This window comes from Asterias rubens, chromosome 13, assembly GCF_902459465.1.
Source record: "Asterias rubens chromosome 13, eAstRub1.3, whole genome shotgun sequence".
NCBI classification, from domain to species: domain Eukaryota; kingdom Metazoa; phylum Echinodermata; class Asteroidea; order Forcipulatida; family Asteriidae; genus Asterias; species Asterias rubens.
Genome location: NC_047074.1, coordinates 1082613 through 1102398, shown reverse-complemented (window position 1 = coordinate 1102398; position 19786 = coordinate 1082613). Strand labels below are relative to the sequence as shown.

The following is a 19786-nucleotide window of genomic DNA, read 5'->3' as shown; positions in this document are numbered from 1 at the left end:
CACGGGCGTGAGTCGATGCGCCACTCGGTGCGTAGTCTCCCGTTTCAGTCGCTTGGATTGGAATAGCGGCTTTATTAAGCTGTCCAAGCCGCGAAGGCCCTGACAAAAGGCTTGTTCAAAGCCTGAGTTTTTGCCAACCAAGTTTGGACAACTATGGGAAGTCATAATGCAAAGCAAAATATAGATACAGCAGCTTGTAACAACGAGACACGGTGTTGACCTTGTTGGAAACAAAGCAACAAATTATTGAGAGATGTATTATTTTATTGAAAGTTTGCAGAAGTTGAAACTGGGTCACGACATCTGTTTACACGATTGAATGGTTTGCTAAACGCAGTTTGTTTGTTCAATATTATAAAGGTCCTTAGAACTGTTTGGTTTAGGTTATAGACAAATTTACTCAAACCAAGTGGTATCATTGTGTTGACCCATCAAGTGATGGTTTACTCTGCAAGTGGCCGTGTGGTTTTGGTCAATGTATACAGACACATTACTCAACCTAAGCATGACGTAGTAATGTGTCAACCATATTCTACCTTTAGCTACCTTTAGTTATATTGATACCAATGGTTGCGTATAGCCTTGGACGAACTTTGCGCATAAAGTAAAGTAAAATAAAATTGTAAAAGGTTTTTAAAATTGCCAATGAGTAATCTCTTCTATAAAAATAATGTGAGCTATAAACACTTGACGTTTCAATCACTTTGCTCTGATTGTCTTCAAGAGAAAAGCTGGACACTGATGATTTCTACAGACTGTTTAATAGCCGTATACTGTCGACCATGCGCGTAAACGACATTGACTCTAGGGCCGTATCGTGAACAAGAACAAAAAGAAACCCACCAATAATATTATTAAAACTAGGTATATTATTATCGTTGGTTTATTAAGGTTGCTCTTTAACGACCACTAAATATATACAGAAAAAACCACACTAATAAAACACTTATTTACTTGTTTTGATACACTTTAAAAATATTACGTTATCCATAAAATGTGCATACGGCAAGAGTTTTAATAATTATGGATTGCACATGACGTCATTAACCGCCATCTTTGATGAGAACCAATGGGAAAAGTGCATCCCTTTACGCGCTGTACGTGCACGACTCTAGCCAATGATTGCCTTTCACGTGTGCATGTTTCATCAAAGATGGTGGCCAATGCAAGAGAGTCATATCTGTCATTGATGGGATCATGGAGGAAGGAATTTATTCCTCCGTGGTGGGATGCTGTTGTAATCATAGTCCAAAATGAAAAGCGGAATTCAGATTGAAAAACTACCCAGGCCCACTTGTTGTTGGCAGTAATATTGAGCCAGTGCAAACCAATGATATTGTATAATATCATTGTGGCTACTATAAATATAGGTCACGACGTATCTTTGAAAGGAATCGCAGATTGAAATGAGGTTTTTTTCGACCTTGTGATCCTCAACGTATACGGGCTGGACATTATACTTGCCTACATTATTTTGTAGACATGGTAGACGACATAGCGCCCTCTCGTGCCCGTGGTCTTTCGGTTTTATTGGACTTCGAACCCATACAAATCACTTAGCATTTTTGGTGGCATAAAATAAATTTAAAGCACACATCTCAGATAACAACCTTTTAGAATAAAGCTAAACTCGTGTCTTCTTCATCCGGGTAGTTAACTTCAAATAGTTCCTCCAGTGGCCACTGGTTCCCCTCGTTTGCATACGTCACATGCCTTTGTATTACTAACTGATGGTTGCCTACCAGCTAACCTCTGCCAGCATGAACGACTAGGCTTTGTACCACCTGACAAGACAAAACATTTTGAAAAGAAGATAATGTATTTGTCTTGTTTTTAGGGGGGTTATTATTAACATTTTTTTTTTTTTTTTTTTACAAAAACACACCATAGCCCAAAAAACACACCATAGCCCAACAGCCAACCTTTAAAGGTTGTAATATTTTAAAGGAGCTGTCAATCATAATTTAAACTTTCGCCAACTGCACGCAGTTTTCAAAATGTATTTTTTTCCTAACATTTTTCTCGTGACGTCATCACAGCTTGTACAGACTATTGTATTTTTTTATTTTAGGATGTTGCATAGAATCGTCACTGTACCAGCTTTTATTATAATTTCAGTGTTAGAAAGGTTTCCATAGAGTTAGATAGTTCAGTTGTTAGAGCACCGATTTAGAGGAGGTCGTTGGTTCAAATCCCAATCTAGTAATTTTTTTGTTCAACCCTAAATCAACTTGCCAACTAAAAAGATTCAAGCGACTCACGGATTATGTAATTGCACGATTCCTTGCATTGTTTCTTCCATTTAGCACCACTCCGAACAACCTGCACCGTGTGCTGTGACGTCACGATGATCGAGTGCGCGTTCGGTACGCGCAGGTTCCGGCTGATGATAGTCTTCGATTCAGTCGTCGTTCCTCCTCCCGCCGTAGTGGCAGCATTCTGCTCATGAGGTGAGTGCACCTCAGCAGAGAAAAACGACCCGATCATCTTGATGGTGTGGTGGGGTGCTAAGGCCGTGAAACCCTCGGTCATGTCCCGCATCTGTTCGAAGTTCAACCCGCCACCCACTGCCCCTTGTGACATTAGCTTCACCTCGGTGGAGAACTTTAGTTGCTGCCATTTCTCGTAAGTCGTTCGGACGTAGATCTTCTCTGATGATGTGTTGGCAACGTAAATCTTCTGATCGAAGACCATTTTGCGACTTGAATAGAGACTATGTTGATTTTACACCGTGTTCGAACCTGTCTACAAAATCCTACAAGTAAGGAAGGTTTGTTCAACTCTTTGTTGCAGACCTGAAACCTAAAACAGTACAACAAGTCAACGCATAATCCGTGGAAAATCACTTCCTCATTATTGCGAAAGTCAAAGTAGGCCTGTGGTTACGGCCACATGCAGCGTCATGTCCTTCTTTGCTGGCTCGGTTGTCACAATACACGAGTGGGCAAAATCATGGTCACTGATTCTTCCTCTGTTCGATACATAAGGTAATCATTTTCCAATCAGTGTTTTGTACGACACACTCACTTAAAACACCGTCACCAAAAGCAACTTCTCCTGAAAACGAGCGAAGCCAACTGGCTTTTAAATCATTATGGGATGGTTTGGTCGATAGGAGTTCCAAAGGTTCACTATATCCGGTTATGAAGCGACCTAGGATATCATCAATACGGGAAGTGGTTTGACCTTTGCTCTATGTCACTGATGAAACACTTTGTATCCATTAAATATACACAATACTAGTCTAGATCTCGCGTATTATTACTTGAACTACTAGGACCAAAGTTGTGCGATTTTATTTTCTGAATAATGAAGCTTAACACTGGCTAGTTTGTCCCAAAATCCCACACCACTCCTACCCCGGAAAAGCTGTTCCCCCAACCCTACCCCCAGCACACACCCCATCGGTTTGTAAACTTTTATTTTTAAAGTGCCCTCTTTTGAATCTTCAGCCCACAATTTCCCATGTGTGACAGAATCTATGACTAAAAGCGTCATCTTGGAGAGAAAAAAAACCTTCAGCGTTTTTTACTGTTTGTCGTCTTCAAGATGTCTGAATAATTATTGAACTTTTACACAATTTGTTCTTTGCGACACCACTGCCGTTGCGAGCGCCGCGGCCCCTCTGAAACACATTGCAGGCAGCCGGCGATGAGGGCGCACTTCGAAGTTATGACGTTGCCGGGGATTGAGCTACCTTTGACCCCGCGCTTAGCAACAACGAACAATCCCGTAACATCATGTCAACAGCTATCACGGTATCGGGACGGAGAGTTTAGCTTCAAGCGGCAAAATACATCAATTTATTTCGTTATTGGCAGAAGAGAGATACATTTTTATTCGGTTTCAGCTATACGAGGACAGTTGGTACAATGTCGCTGCCATTCCTACCCGGAAACAGCTTCGACAGGAAGGTAAATCCAGTGTTCAATCAGGTTTTCTGATTACTCTAACAATTTCAAAATCTCTCCTATTCAATCCCATTCAATCTGTGTATAAATATAACAGTCCATGATTGTCACTGCACGAGTTGGAGTTGCGCAGCTAGTCCTGGGAACTTCTTGAAAAAGGGGACACTTTGATTTTGAATTTTTTAAGATGGAATTTAGAAATTTGTCATTTGTTTGTATAGTTTCCAGTCCATGTTGGTGCCTTTTGTTTGATTTGTATTTTTAGATATTTTTTTGCGGATTTTCGCATTAAATAATTTATAAACAAAACAAAAATGAAATTAAATATTATTTTTAACAAATATTATTTTGTTTGTGTCAAAAACTGCATGCAACATTGTTATTTTTTATTTGCTTTACAAAGCAAATTATATAATATTATTTATAAAAATTGTCATGAGTGTTTGTCCTATTTTGTAAAGAATCATTCGTTGCTTGTAGTTACTTGGGTTTTAAGATGTGTTATGAACTTGCTCCACTCCAAAGTCCAAGACCAAAATTTATTGTTTACTTCAATAAACACCAAAGTGAGTTACACTTGTTGTGTTTCTCTCATTCACACACACTATTTCATTTATAGCTAGCCCATCATTCCCGCAATAAACAGCTGGGATCTCCCCACCAGTTGGAACACAATGTAGACTTTGTTTTAGTATGAAGTTGCCGACAAGAGTCTTACAAACATACCTGAGTTTACCAAAATACACTCAGTTAAACGTAAGTTAACACATTATGTTTGAAATAAATTTTTACAATTTTGTTTTATTTAATTATATATTTTTGTTTATTTTCCCCCCAATTTTAGCTTGGACAAGAGAAATTCCACAAGTCACACCAATTTGACCAAAGTAACAATGTCTCCATGTGGGTCGGAGAAACCAAGTCGGGTATCGGTGGTGAAAGGCTACTCGGACAGAAAGCCAAAGCTCAGCACAGTAAGATTCCACAAGGACAGGGAAATGCTGCACCGGCTTGGGTTGCATTCGACAGACAGGTAAAATATTCTATTAGGCCTAAACAAAAATCTTAACATTTTAGTGGAAGAAATAATATTCTTTCTTTCTGATAAAAAACCCCCAAAGTAACAAACCAACCGACTGGCGTTGCTGATGGTACCTGTGGTGATGAAACAGAAATGTCAAGCTTAAGTTTCAAACCAGAAAGTCAGCCTATGTCACACCATCATCCACCATTAAGCACCTTCCCACAGCCACACTCCAAAACATTAACTTGCTACATGGAACAGCAGTCAATACAATGAATCAAATGATATAAAATATTTGTTAGTTTTACATTTCAGATCAACTTCACATACATGTAAATTGTCATGATAAAACCATTAGAATGCCGCAGATCAGACAGTTTTTAAACGAAAGCCAAAGATATACACCATGTCAATATACTGCAAAGACCTTGTTTCACTTGTGTCCTTAAGCAAGACACATAACCATTGTTTTGTCCTTCGGATGGGACGTAAAGCCGTTGGTCCCATGTGTTGTGTAAACGCATGTTAAAGAACCCAGCGCACTTATCGAAAAGAGAAGGGGTTCGCCCCGGTGTTCCTGGCTGGATTGGCAGCATATTGCGCCACAGCACCTTATTAACCATTACATGGTGCTTAAGAATTAGGTCTTATATCTCAAAAAATTCGCCCACTCCTTGCAATAATAATACCTGGCGCTTTGTATCCTTTGGCAAAAGGCCCGTTATAAATACGGTTATTATTTTTATCATTAGGCCTATTATTTCAATTCAGCAAGCTTAATTCAAATTTTTACAGATTGGGACCAGGAGAATGCCCCCAAGTTGTTTTTGTTTTTGTTTTTTTTACTAAAAAACAACCCTGATGTCCCAGTTGTGTGGTTAAAAGTGAAGCGGGTGAAGTGAAGATACGACTGGGTCAAGATGGCCTATGGTCATTAAATAAATGCGAAAACAAAAAAAGGAAACACTATTTAAGATTGTTGTTCTCTTATGTTTATGGTTGCAACTTTCTCAAATTTGTTCCTCCCAGGTTCTACGCTTTGATGCATTCTTCCAAGAAGCGGTGCATGAGAAGTCTGAGGAACAATATCGCATCCGCAAATGCAAGATCTACTTGTATCTTGAAGATGACTCCATACAAGTGATTGAACCTCAGGTCAGCAACAGCGGCATTCCTCAAGGTAAATCAAGAACCATAATCATCTTAAACCCATCAAAATCCATTCTTTGTTTCTGTTTGACTCTTTTGGACTGAGGACTGCACCAGTAAAATCATTTTGCGTTACATGGGCGTACCACCATAATAACAATAGTTTTGGGTTGGACCGAGGACTGCACTAGTAGTAAACTGGTCATGCTTTACAGGGAAACCGGCATACCACCAAAACCATAGTTCCAAAGTTTTGTTTTGAGATACCATGGTAATGGACTGAAGACTCCACTAAAAAGTAAGCCCTGACTATGGGTTTAGGAATACCACCATAATCAGAGTTCAATAGTTTGGCTGTTGCCACGGTGAGGACTGCACTACGTGTAGTATTAGGAAATTGATTATTACTTCACATGGGATCAGGCATACCACCATAATCAGAGTCCAACAGTTTGACTGTTACCACAGTGTTGGACAATGTTAGAGAGGGATACTTACTATATTGTTCTCCCATGTAATTTTTTACCAACTCAAAAATTTTTTCAAACAGGTACACTCATTAGACGCCACAGGATTCCCCTCCCACCTCCGAACGACGACCAGTTCTACACCATGGAACACTTTAACATCGGTACAGAAATCATGCTGTATGGACGCACCTTCAAGATCACTGGGTGTGACCAGTTCACTTATAACTTCCTAAGAAAGACGGGTGTCCGTGTGAATCCACCAGAAACCAAAACTCCAGATGACCCTTATACCAACTTTAGAAAAGGGGTAAGACTACCTATGGTTATCGGAAAGTAAATTGCCTCTTAATAGTTTGATTTGGGAAATTCTTATTACAAATACAATTAAAGTTCTGATTGCTACAAAAAAAAATATTTTCCCTTAAATTAAAAACAGTTATCTGAACCTGTTTTTCAGAGCTGCCCAACTCTCTCTGATTCTGCAGAAAGTTCCCTGAAAATAAACCACTCTGTCCATGGCCTGTCTGAAAAGGCCTCAAAATATCCTGGGGAACCCACAGCAATTGCTATGGTGCCCAGTGCTTTTGCTGCGGTGCCCTCTGCAATAGTGCTGGGCGACTAGTGAAATTTTGATATTCGGATACCACTGGCCAACTATCCAAAATTAACCGGATATTCGAATAATTCGCCCAGGCCTAATCTGCAAGGTTCCATATAAACATACTCTTATCAGAGGAAACTTGCTGTGCCCCTATTAGGTTGAAGTTCAAGACCTCAGCTTAGATTTCTGGTAAACCCCAAAGTTAACTTTCAATCCCTTCTTGAATCATTGCAGATTGATGAATCCCAGCAGCCTCTTCGTCCTTACGAGAAAGTGGACACCCTCAAGCAGTTCTTGGATCATGACCGCCACGTCCTACGCTTCTACTGCTACTGGAACGACAAGGACAACATGTTCGGCGATTCTCGCGAGATGATCCTTCATTACTTCCTGGCCGACGACACCATGGAAGTTAAGGAAGTCATCCCGGCTAACTCCGGGCGGGACGCAACGCCGATGTTCTTGCGCAGAGCTCGCCTGCCGATGAGTGGACCAGAGCCATTGAGGCAGCCTGGTGAAGCGACGGGACGTACGGTGCTCAACGTCTTCGGACCCATGGGTCATGGAGGACGATACATCTTGGACAGTCTGAAGGTAAATTTTTTGATCTTGGGTCAATTTCGATCAGAGATTTCGGTGCTAAGCGTGTATTTCATGGGTTAGCAAGGAATTTTCGCATATGTGTACTCCACATTACTAGACATACTCAACTTACACAGCAAGCGCATAAAGTCTGCATCTGCACAGTAAGCGGAGTTGGGCTGTAAGCAGAGCCATGAAATTGTGCCCAGATCTAAGACCCCTGAAGACCCAGCATGATACTGATCATTCAAAGTATGGTTTATTTTGCAGTTAGAAACCATTTTGATTGAGTTTTGTTCTAAATTGTATGTAAATCATTGAACACAAACCAAAAGAACCATGATGTTACTTTCGTTAAAGTTGATCTTTAACATATTCATACTTGCTTCGTTTTCAGACTGGTGCAGTCCACACAGAATACTACAAAGAAAATGATCTTAAGATTGGCACAGAGATCAACATGTGGGGACGCAAACTGACTCTGTGTGACTGCGATGACTTCACTAAGGAATACTACCGCTCCAAGTATGGTGTCTGTAAGTATTGATGTGCTTTGGATGGGATCGATTTGTTGTTATCATGTAACAAAATCAGTCACTATTACCAAGGCCCCTCGTGGCCGATCAAGCTCTGATGTTTCTGCCTAGCAGAGTGTGGGTTTGAGTCCTTTGAATGGGGCGAAAAGCCGCTGGTCCCATGTGCTGTGTAATGCAAACAAAAAAGTGCACTTTTTTAAAAGAAGGGGGTGCGTACCAGTGCTCCTGGTTTGATAAGCTGCATATTGCGCCACAGCACCTTGTAAACCAACATGGTGCCATGTAAGGGATTTGGTGTCGCACTTCAAAATAAGCTTTGCATACCTTGCAGGAAATACTGAAAGTCGAAGCACCTTGAGCGTTACTAAATTAATGGCAAATGTGAGTGCTAATAGTATTTTGAATTCAAATATTTGCATAAAAATAATTTGTTATTATTATCTGTTTTCAGCCGCATTCACACCACTGAATTACAGGGGTGAGCCTTCACCAGGGATGAAGCGCGAGTGGCCGCCATACACTGGGTTCGGCTCTGAAGAAGATTCCCTGTGTTCATGCATGGGACTCTTACCCAAGCCGCCAAGACGAGACTTCATCAAGTTCATGGAAAAGGACAGGCATGGACTCGACAGCAACGTTCTTCGTTTTGTCTGCCGACTTGACACTACCAAGCCAATTGATATCGACCGAAGGTTCATTATGTCGTACTTCCTTTCTGATGACACTATTTCTGTCTTTGAGCCTCCAGTGCGCAATTCCGGTAAGTTTACAAGTTGTTTGGTGTTGTCATTTGTGTTGTGTTTGTTAAATCTTATCACCATTTTATAGTTGGTTTTGTAAGTGGTATCATACCGTGCCCTCTGGTGACCTCTGGGACCCCAGTTCTAATCCCACTGTGGCACTATGTGGAGTAGGTTTTCAGTCCCTACCTGACTGCGGTGTTTTCACTGGAATAATTTTCAGGGGTTTCCTCCCACATCTAAAACTGAAACTTCCTTCCTTGTCTTCTCTCCATTGGGTTCGTGGCTAGGGCAGCGATTAGGTTCACTTTTCTGAGAGATCTTGGCTTCACAACCAAAATAAAATGAAAATGAAATTAAACAAAACCCGTACATCAATGTATGTAGAGCAATGGTTACGCGGCACTTGATCAAGTCCCAAAGCAAATTTAACATCTATTACAATATTTTGTGATGTTGGATTTCAATGTTGGTGTTTTTCTTTTTAAACCCAGGCATAATCGGTGGCAAGTTCTTGGAGCGTAACCGTATCAAGAAACCGAACCAGGAACGCTTCGGCACGGAGCTCTCTGAGTATTACCTCGCCAAAGAGCTGTACGTTGGTAGTCGAGTCAACTTCCACAATCACATGTTTATCTTGATTGACGCTGATGAGTATGCATTCCGCTACATGGAGAAACACGCTGGAGAGGTGAGTCTTATAATGTTGTGGCTGGCTGAAGAGCAAAGATTGTAGTGTAAAAGATATGAATAAAAAAATAAAAAATTATAAACTAGCAAATTTTTGATTTTCCTTTTCTTTTCTTTTGTTAAGTGATATAAAAAGAGGCAGAGATAGGACATATTATGCTCACATTCATACATAGTATGCCTTATATTCAATTTTCCAATCAGGAAAAGTGCCGTCAATTGTCCAAGAAATTGTCTTACATAAAAATACTAACTTTTTCAAGTTTGACTGAAACTTCCAACTCAAAGAGACTGGGCTCTGCTAGACTGAACACCGAACTGTTTTATTATGTCACTAATAACCCTAATTTGAGTTGTTTTGTGTTTGATTTCTAACAGATGCCCGTTTCTGACATCAATCTGATCGTTCAGAAGTTGGGCCAGATTGCATCACGGAACATGGAACAAATTAAAGAGTTCTTCAAGAGAAATGACCCAGAGGGAACTGGTAAACTGGAGTACGATTTGTTCAGGTAAGTTACATAAATTTACAAAAAATAGGCTACCCTATTACTGCATACAGATTTATTGGTTGAATTTTCATACACTCTCTTAAGTAAATGTACCCCTTGCATAAGATGCACCAAGACCCAAACAGCGCCCTAACTGAGTTCAGTAAAGACCTATCATTGGCCAAGTGTTGTGCGCAATGCTTACATGTTTCAATTGTTTGTCAGCGATGGCCGCCAATTTAAGGGGTACATGTTTACCAACATGACCGCCGGTGCTGGGCTGCATTCTCTTAACATAGCTTATCAAAGTCCAACAAGTGTTTATAATTCTATAAAGTCGACTCTTTTTATAAAAATGTTGATAGTACTTGCCATGTTTACCTCGTAACAACAGAACGTTAGCTATAAGAGGGCAGCAAACTAAAGAAACATCAAGTAGAAATCAGATATGGGACTTAAGAATTTGCACTTTATAAGCAGAACCTCTTCATAACAGGGCTCTTTAATAACAATGATTGACTGTACTAAGTTGAACTAAATTAGTATCCTTGAAGTCAAAATAAATCTATTTCCTAACTTTTTTCAATAGAAACCTGATGGTGCAACTTGGTGGTTCAAACCTGAGCGAGCATGAGATCATGACAGTGGCTCGTTACTACAGTGACAGCCAGGATGAGAAGATGCCCCTCGAAGGCTTGGTCTCCGTCGTCCAAGAACAACTTCGTCGAAGCAACTTTGAAAACTTTGCTAAGCTGGTCGAGGGCTTGTCGTCATACGATACAGACAGGTCTGGATTTGTGGATGTTGAGCTCGTAAGAAAGACTTGCCGGGCCTTCCATCTGCCTTTGCCCGACGACTTGGTCAGAGCTTTGCTGTTCAGGTGAGGTTTTTCTCCTATGTTCCTTGTGCTCTGGCTTTCAGCAGTTTAGATGATATTTCTTATTTTTTTTTCTCATCAAAAACTGAGAACAAATATTTTTGCCTGAGGCAGTATTTTCTTTTTCCTTTAATTTTCAAGCTGTTTTAGTCAGACAGATATCTAAGTGTGTTTTGTGGCATGTTGTGGCGGAGCGGGTTCACCAAACCCAAGTTCTGGTGTTGTCCGTCAGCAGCAGATCGAGTTTGGGTTTGATTCTTGGTCATGACACTAGTGTCCTTGAATTGAGCAAGGCACTGATTGGGACTCGAACACACACTCTGCTGATAAGAAACACCAGATCTTGAGTCCGGTGCTCTTATCCGCTTGGCCACGACACACCACTTCATTGCAAAATGCGGAAATAAGAATAAGGGTATAAACAAAAACTCTGGTAACCCTAGCTTTATTATATTAACTGCACTCTCTGAAAGGTACAGAAGCCTTTGGGTGTCCCGTGGGTTTTATGGTAGCCAAAACATACAACCCTGAACACACATGGTTATTTGAGCTGTGTTTTTAACCTCCATTGTTGTGTGTCTACTGATCATGTTTAAGTGTACTTGCCAAATTAAATTTTTCACAAACAGGATGGTTCATTAGTTGCGGGTTTATGTGACTAAATATTGGTTTTTATTTCCTCTTTTCAGAATGGAGAAAAATGCCGAAGGCAAAGTCAATTATGTGATGTTTGTTGGGTTCCTTAACTGGAGAGATAATGCCGTTACCCTACCCCAGTACGCCCCTCCCCCAACCAAGATTGACGAGGCTTGGACAGGATCGGAGAAGAGGGACAGTGTACTACGAGTGAACTACGCTGCACTGTTGAACACATTATTCCCGGATCAGTCTTAGAGTGAGTGAACGTGGACATGTTTGGTGGTATTTATATAAAGTGGGGAATTTAAAGGAGGGGGTTGAAACCAGATTTATGTAACAATTAGGCTGATGCAGTCATGATTTGTTTGATAGGTCTTCTCGGATTTCTTAACTTGTATTTGTGCTCAGTTTTTGGCTTGAATTCAGTGGGCCCTTCAAAAGAATCTGGGATCCTGACCAATGATTGGTGAAGAACTGTCATGCATATTTTAAGAAAGCAACAGACTACTTATGAATATTCATAACAAATCCCGACTGAATTGAAACTTTTTGACACCAATAAATCCTACATTTGCAAAGATGGGGACCATGGCATATGACAGTCAGTGTAACATAGCAGTGTAACAATAAGTCAAATATGTATATTGAATTTGAAATTCAGTTTATTGAGGAATTTTGTCTTCTTTGTTGCCCTTTAAATTTAAAAATTTTACAAGATAAATAAAACATCCATGTATTCCATTTGTATATACAGTTCAAAAAGTTTAGAGTTTTTTGTAAAGTAAGCAGAAAGTCTTCATTTCTTAATTATATAGTCCATAAGAACTATTGCAAAGTTAACGTCATTAAAACAGCAACTATTATAACTTGTGAACACTTTTAAAGCTGTTACAAAATGCTTGGTATCCTTGAAGAACATGAAGTTTCCAAAAGTATTTTATGAAAAGATAAAGTAAACTTTGTAACTCTTAATATTTAAACAGCGGTAGACGGAATGTGTACATAGTATATCAATTGGCAACAGGCCATTTGGAATGCATTAAAAATCAAACTAAAACAGTGGAAAGCACAGTAAAGTCAAGGCATCTCACAGTACTCCAACAGCCTATAGTATCATCTACACGATAGCGCCCTCTCTAGTTACGTCCTGTACAAGGTGCACTGTGTTAGTGTAAAGCTTTTAAACTCGAACTTGGGTGCTGCCAGAAACTTCACTGCTGTATTTTGTTCCATATTAATAGATATTATCAGATTGCAAGTCATTTATATGCCACTACATGTACACGTATATGAAAGAATGTAACAAAGTTTCTAGAAGTCTCAATATCCTGTTTCCCAACTGATTCCGTCCAGAATTTTGAATAAAAGCACCGAGTTTCTATACATAACATAATCCAAAATGCAATTCTTGTTTTTGTTTTTTTGTGAGTTAAAAGAGGTAGAGCTGTTAATAAATTTATGATTTGTCAATTATTGTGTAATTTTCCATTTCCGTCCAAATAAATTCTGTTTTATCTAAACAACAAAAGATTTGTAGAGATGCTCATTTTCCATCTGGTTTTAACTATCCAAGACTGCAAAGACAATAATGGATAACATTGATGATAAATTTGGATGAATGCACAGGGTTTTTTTTTTCCGGATAACTTGGCACCAAAGAGTTTGTTACACCCTCAGAAAAACAAATTAACTCTTTCATTAAAAAATGTTACAACTCACTGCACTGTTTTCATTGTAAAACATTTTACCTGTCGATGTTTTGATATCGGTTGTGAAAACAACCCCGTCAACGCCTCCACTTGTACAAACAGTTGGCTGATAAAAGTAACTCCTTTTAACCATAAATCATTTCTCAAGTTGGGTGAGTAAGCACTCCTGTTTTTCTCTCAGCTTTGTCCGTTCATTCTCCACCGTCTTTCTTTCTTCTTCAAACATCGCTCTGCAGGACAAAATTAATTAAATCAAAACATCAAATATGATCTTATTCGAGTGATCTTAAATATGTATGAAGCTATCTTTGCCTCTTGTTAAGGGGTGCTTGGAATATACTCTGTGTGTTGAAACTCATTTAAAAGTATCGGTTTTTTCTTTATTCAAATTTGAAACAATTTCAGTCAAGATGTTTATTTGCAGAATTTGCACTGACTAAAGGGACGTCAGATTGGATCAGTGGTTTCTGCCGTGGTGCCCTTTGCAATGTTCCAATACATTTACTTTTTTCTAGTAGAACTACCCCTCATACCGGAAGAAAAATGCCATGCCCCTTCAAGAATGAAACTCGGGGCCTGTTGATTTGTGGAGTTTTGCGTTTGATGTTTTTGCGTTTGAGATTTTTGGGGTACATTGTATTTTAGAAATGTATGGGTACTGAAAAAATAGGGTTATGAATTGCAACTATGGAAGAAGATGTAGTAATTGGAAGAGCCAGTGTGAGATGAATCTTGACGTCTTAAAATCACTATTAGCCTTTTGGAAGTATGGCGAGAATAGGATTGCAGTGTTTGTTGGTGTACATGTACTGTATACGGACAAATTGACCCAAACTTAACAGTGTCGTCTGGTCGTTGTATTGTGCCCACTACTATATCTCAAAATGGCTTTTGTTTAGGGCCCAATTTTATACAGAGCTGCTAAGCACAACAATTTGCTTGGCATGAAATTTCTTCCTTGATAAAAACAGGATTCCCAACCAAGTTCCCATTTGTTGCGTATTGCTCGTTACTGGTATTCAGCTGTTGTTTGCTTATCCTGAAAATCAACTGGAAATTTGGTTGGTAATCCTGTTTTTATCAAAGGCAAACATTTCATGCTGAGCAAATTTTTGTGCTTAGCAGCTCTATGAAATTGGGCCCTGTTCTTCAGGTGAATGATTGTGCAACTGCTTGTGCTGCGTGTGCGATTATTGTAAATTTCATTCTTCTTGACATCTTACTTACAGTGTTAGGTACTGGAGTTCCAGAGGTATGTCTGAGAGCTCAGTCGCTCTGTCCTGCTTCCTGGCGACAATGTCTAAGGCTTCAAACACTCCTTGGAGCTTCTCCACCTGAGAGTCTGTCTGATTGACTGCAATAAAAACAACAATAGTGAGGATCTGGTTGGATGGATTTGTTTGTTATTATTATTACCTGCCTTTCACCTCTGTGGACCCTGGTTCGAATCTAACATTAGACCAACAAGCCTTGCTTGTGGATTGGAGTTTATTTCCACCAAGGAATCTGATAGATTGACTGCAATGAAAACAAAACTGGGGATCAGTTTGGCTCATGTGGTTACTTTCCCTGCCTTTTGCCTCTGTGGATCCTGGTTCGATTCCCACCTTCGACCAGAACCTTGCCTTGTGGATTTGGTTTTCCTTTCCCATCTGTTTCTCTATTTGGGGTTTCATCTCACATCTAAAACTGAACAATCCTTCACAGTCTTCACTAAATTCTTTTAGCTATCGGTGCTATATGCGCTAATGAATATTATGACAGGTCCCAAATTGAGTTCCTACCTTTCTGAGTGATATCTTTTTGATCTGCTTTTACCATCCCTGTCTCTGCTTGAAGTGATTGATCAAGCTGGTCAAATCAACAAAACAAACAATAAAAAACAAACCACCTAACTAATAACTACATGCTATGTTTAATTTCAATTGTTTAACTTTTGATCCAACAAAGTATCACTCTTGGTTATCAATTATCCTCAAAATTCAATTACCATGAGATTTTTTTAAGGACTTGAGTAAAAAAAGGAAGTTTTTGTTGTATTGTTTTTTTATGGACTTGTAAAGATTTGAGATCTCAGTTAAGATTTCGTTTTGTACCTCAGAGTTTCTGTTGAACATTCAAGGATTTTCAGCTTTGGTTGAGTCTGATGTATAACACTTATCACAGTAAATAAAAGTTCAATTATGCTTCATAGGTGTACTTACATAGAAGTCTTTTCCATTGTGAAACATTTCAGCCAGACTGGCCAGTTTCTCTTTAAACTTTTCACTGAAAAAAAAAAAAAAAAGGTTTTTAATATTTATTTAATTTTCACCTCTATTTTTTCCAGCCTTCACAAAGCCATGAAAATTAAAATTAGACACACAACGAGGCAACCATTGATGATCCCTTAACAATGAGCCAAACCACTCTCATGTAAATTAATTTTGAAGAATGTTACTATCCTCCAAACATAATAAATTGCAACCTTTTTATACTTAACTTCCAAACACTTATGAGTTGCTGAAATTCTTACGTTTCTTCAAGTTGTCGAGCCTCTTCATTCTTGAAAGCTGTTTTGATGTGAGCAATTCTGTTCTCTACCTCCAGGTTAGCATTATGCTGACTGAAATCAAATACAAAATAATCCTGAAGCCTTTCATTCATTACAAATTAAGAAGTTAAATGTCCTGGGCTGGATTCCACAAAGCACTTAGATAATTTGTTATCTTAGGATGAGTTGTCAATATTACTATAGTGAATTTTGCTACAGCCATCTCTGCTTAGCAACTAAGACCTATACCCAAAAAGGGAAACTACACCAAGTATGCAAAATTGTTGATAATTTTTCAGCTAAATAACTCGAAACACCGAAAATCAGCTGACTGCAGCTCTAAATGATTTTTTGGTGGAAGTGAAAATTGAGCAACCTACCATTCGATAGCAGCTTGAGATTGAAGTACCTTGAATTGGGTCACCTTTAAGGTGTCCGTCATCTTCTGATTTGTCTCTTGTGCAACGTTGTACTTGCTCAAAGCTACAAAGAAGAGAAACAAATTTAGTTCCAACTCATTAAACAAAAAATACATGTAAAGCGCCTTTTAATTGTTTGATTTAAGTCTATGCACATTAAAATTAATTACCAATAGTGTCCAGTGCCTTTAAGAACATGAATCATAAGATGCCCCCGTAAGATTCGGAATCAGACAGTGAAATAACTAGCATTGATTTCAAATATAACATTCATGTTCACCACAGGTGCTGACTCACTAGGTAAAACTCACCTGCCTCATAAGGGATTTCAAGGGAAGATACAGCCATTGAATCAATCTTTTCAATTTTCTGTCTTCAAAACAAGTGATGTTTTTTTAATCATAAAAGAGGGATGGGTCAGTCAGGTTTGCTCAGTGGTTTCTGTCCCTGCTTTTAAACTCTGTGGACCCCAGTTCGAGCCCTGACCAGAGCTTTGCATGTGGATTTATTGGGGTTTTCCCAAGAGAGGTTTTCCTCCCATATCTAAACTTAAAAGTCTTCCCTGTCTTCTTAAGTTTGTGTGATGTTTCCAAAGGACACTTTGCAGACCAGATAATTCAGATGTAGAGTTAACGCAAAGAAAACTTATACTTTTCTGATCCATAAATTAAACTGAGATACCTGCTTCGTATTTGCTTTCCAGAGATCTCCTCCTTGCTCTTGCTTCGGACAGCTTTCGCTCATTCCTTAACTTTTCTGTTGGATAGATAAGGGTGTTAATGTTATCAAAACTAAGTCACTTGTGGGACTCGAACCATCCAGCTTTTGCAAAATATAAACAATGCAAGACCCTCTCTACTCCACAATTTCTTCATTCATGATGATCATGATCATAAAAATTAACTAGTCAACATTCAAAACTGATTATATAGTACATGGCTTAGCACAAACACAGCCTCGAGCTTAGAGGAAAAGGGTTACCCCAAACTTAGTCTTCAATCAACATAATTGACAGACCTAATTATTTGTTTATTATTTTGCTGTTGTTTGAAGTTATTCAATTTTCCTGGGCATGCTGGGAGTGGCCTGAACCGAGATGATGATGGGCGTATCCTAATAAAAAAGGGAAAAAATACAGTACCTTGCTGAAGATCTTTTATACTATTCTTGATTACATCAAAGTGAAAACCTGGCCCCACATCTGCCATGATGATCTAACAAGAAAAGGGCAAAATAATTACTTAGTTTGCAAAACAAATACAGAAGAAAGTAGAAACTTTTGTATTGTCCGGAAACTGAACAATGTCCATCATGACGGCAACTTTTTTTCAGCTTTATACAAACGTTACTTGAAACCATCTCGTTAAAGTATCGGGATATAAAATAAAGTCAAAATTTCAATTGAGGATACAAATTTTATAAGATATTTATCGTGAACATTGACTCACCTGATGAAAGCAAATTGAGAGAAGAAAACTTTTGAGTTCGGTTTTTAAGTGTGAGCAGACGACGTTGACAAATCTTGCGCTTTGATTTAGCGCTTGACGACCGTAAATCGCTGGTAGTACGCGCATCAAAACAGTGTAAATTTGTTGGGCTTACCAGCTTTCTAAGTCTCAGCTGTGGTTTCAAAAGAGGGCGCTATTGTAAGGGAGTCATTTGGATAGATTTTAAAAAGAAGTTGCAGACGATAACACTAACAGTAATGTGTTCGAATCCAGTGAAAAGAACGGAGATTATTTGGTGTGCTGTGGGTTGGGCATCGTAAAACAATTAGTGCAGCTCAACACCAACTCACACTGCACAGAGAACATCAATTTCAGGTAGGTCTACTCAGTGAGTCTGTTGACACGAGAGAACAAACCACGTGTGTTAAAAAATAAAATCAATGAACTTTGTTATGACCCCACCTACCTACGTACATTTAAAGGCAGTGGACATAGTCGACACTATTGGTATCGTTGGAGGTCCTGTTTTCGAGGTGTCCCTAGATAAAAATTTGTGTGGTTTTATTTGCCAAGCAAAGAGTCTCCTCTCCCTTGACCAAAACTTAGAAACACGTAATTCTCCACTGGATATTTGCACTTGTAAATGCCAAAAGTTTGGTATTTTAGGCATTTCTACAAGGTACAAAAATTTGTCATAATGTTGAGGCCATATAAAAATATTTGCCCACCGAAAAAAAGTTTTATCAAACACTATTTCAATTCACAATTCATGATGATCAAATCATGTGACTGAATATTTTGCTGAGCATTCTGGGAAAAAAATACAGAGGCTTAAAGAAGCCATGTGCCTTATAAAGTTATAAGTTATATCATTTTCTATTATTTTTGGAGATTTTTTTGTTAACCCTCCGTACAATATTATTAATAATATTATAATTTAAACGATCAGCTTGTTGATTCAATTATCACTGTTTATTTATACGCTTTATTATAAATTTTAAGAGAAAAAAAGGGGGAAAAAATAAATACAAATCAGATTTGAAAGCCAATGATTATTCACACTTTTTATTAAATTATTAATTTTTGTTTGCAAATTACCATGGTAATTTTAAAATTTAATTAACAAATATTTTGAATAAAACGAAGACAACTGCTGGCTATAGAGTCATACACAGAATCTCAAAGAACACTTGTAGTCACTGTAGATGTTTCTTTCATGTATATATGGCTTCACCGGGAAAACAGGAAAAACAAATGGGGCCAGTTGACGTCATCGAAGATCGGTGTGTAGTGTGAACATTTCAATGTCCATCAAGTTTTAATATATGTTTGCATACTTGATATTAACAAAAGAAGGTAATTAGGGCATCGGTTGATATAAGGCATCATTATTTTTTCCTAATTCAAAGAAAAAGGCATAATAGCGTGAAAACTGGTAAGGGGAGGATATACCAACATAATGGTTAGCATAAAAACTTACTTGGTAACAAGCAATGGAGAGCTGTTGATAGAATAAACATTGTGGGAAACGGCTCCCTGTTTTAAAAAATAAAATCAGATAACCTACTATACTAATATATCATTCATTATGACCCCACCTACGTACATTATAAATTAAAGGCAGTGGACATAGTCGATACTACTGATATACCATTATATATAAATTGTTAGCATAAAAAAGTACTTGGAGAGCTGTTGATAGTATAAAACACTGTGGCTATGGGAAACGGCTCCCTCTGAGTCTGACGTATAGTTTTTGAGAAAGAAGTAATTTTCCACGATTGGATTTCGAGACCTCAGAACTAGATTTTGAAGGTGTTCAGTGTCTTTAAAACAATCTTGCACTAACCAGTAAAAATAATAGATGAGTGATATATTGCAATTTATAAGAGTCCAGTAGGTACGTACAGCCATGCATGGAAACTGGAGTGTTTAAAATATAACAGCCACACTGTGATTTGAAGAAG

At 38.5% G+C, this 19786-nt stretch overlaps 3 protein-coding genes across 3 annotated transcripts; 1 reads left to right on the top strand and 2 right to left on the bottom strand.

The window, feature by feature from the left end:
• Positions 1-877: 877 nt before the first annotated feature.
• Positions 878-3158, bottom strand: LOC117298563. The gene is made up of 2 exons (XM_033781883.1): positions 2262-3158; positions 878-1784 (listed from the first exon to the last, which is right to left on the bottom strand). The coding sequence occupies exons 1-2, from the start codon at positions 2692-2694 to the stop codon at positions 1660-1662; spliced, it is 558 nt and encodes a 185-aa protein (XP_033637774.1). The 5' UTR covers positions 2695-3158; the 3' UTR covers positions 878-1659.
• Positions 3159-3748: 590 nt separating this feature from the next.
• Positions 3749-11984, top strand: LOC117298761 (EF-hand domain-containing family member C2-like). Its single transcript, XM_033782081.1, has 11 exons — positions 3749-3914; positions 4756-4944; positions 5965-6115; positions 6635-6861; positions 7390-7749; positions 8135-8273; positions 8725-9033; positions 9508-9704; positions 10082-10215; positions 10784-11074; positions 11761-11984. Exons 1-11 carry the CDS (start codon positions 3873-3875, stop codon positions 11963-11965), a joined length of 2244 nt encoding a protein of 747 aa, XP_033637972.1. The 5' UTR covers positions 3749-3872; the 3' UTR covers positions 11966-11984.
• A 1549-nt stretch (positions 11985-13533) lies between these two features.
• LOC117298762 lies at positions 13534-17922 on the bottom strand. The gene is made up of 9 exons (XM_033782082.1): positions 17820-17922; positions 17513-17585; positions 17053-17127; positions 16333-16435; positions 15935-16024; positions 15624-15687; positions 15204-15270; positions 14647-14773; positions 13534-13649 (listed from the first exon to the last, which is right to left on the bottom strand). The coding sequence occupies exons 2-9, from the start codon at positions 17577-17579 to the stop codon at positions 13556-13558; spliced, it is 687 nt and encodes a 228-aa protein (XP_033637973.1). The 5' UTR covers positions 17580-17585; positions 17820-17922; the 3' UTR covers positions 13534-13555.
• Positions 17923-19786: the final 1864 nt, after the last annotated feature.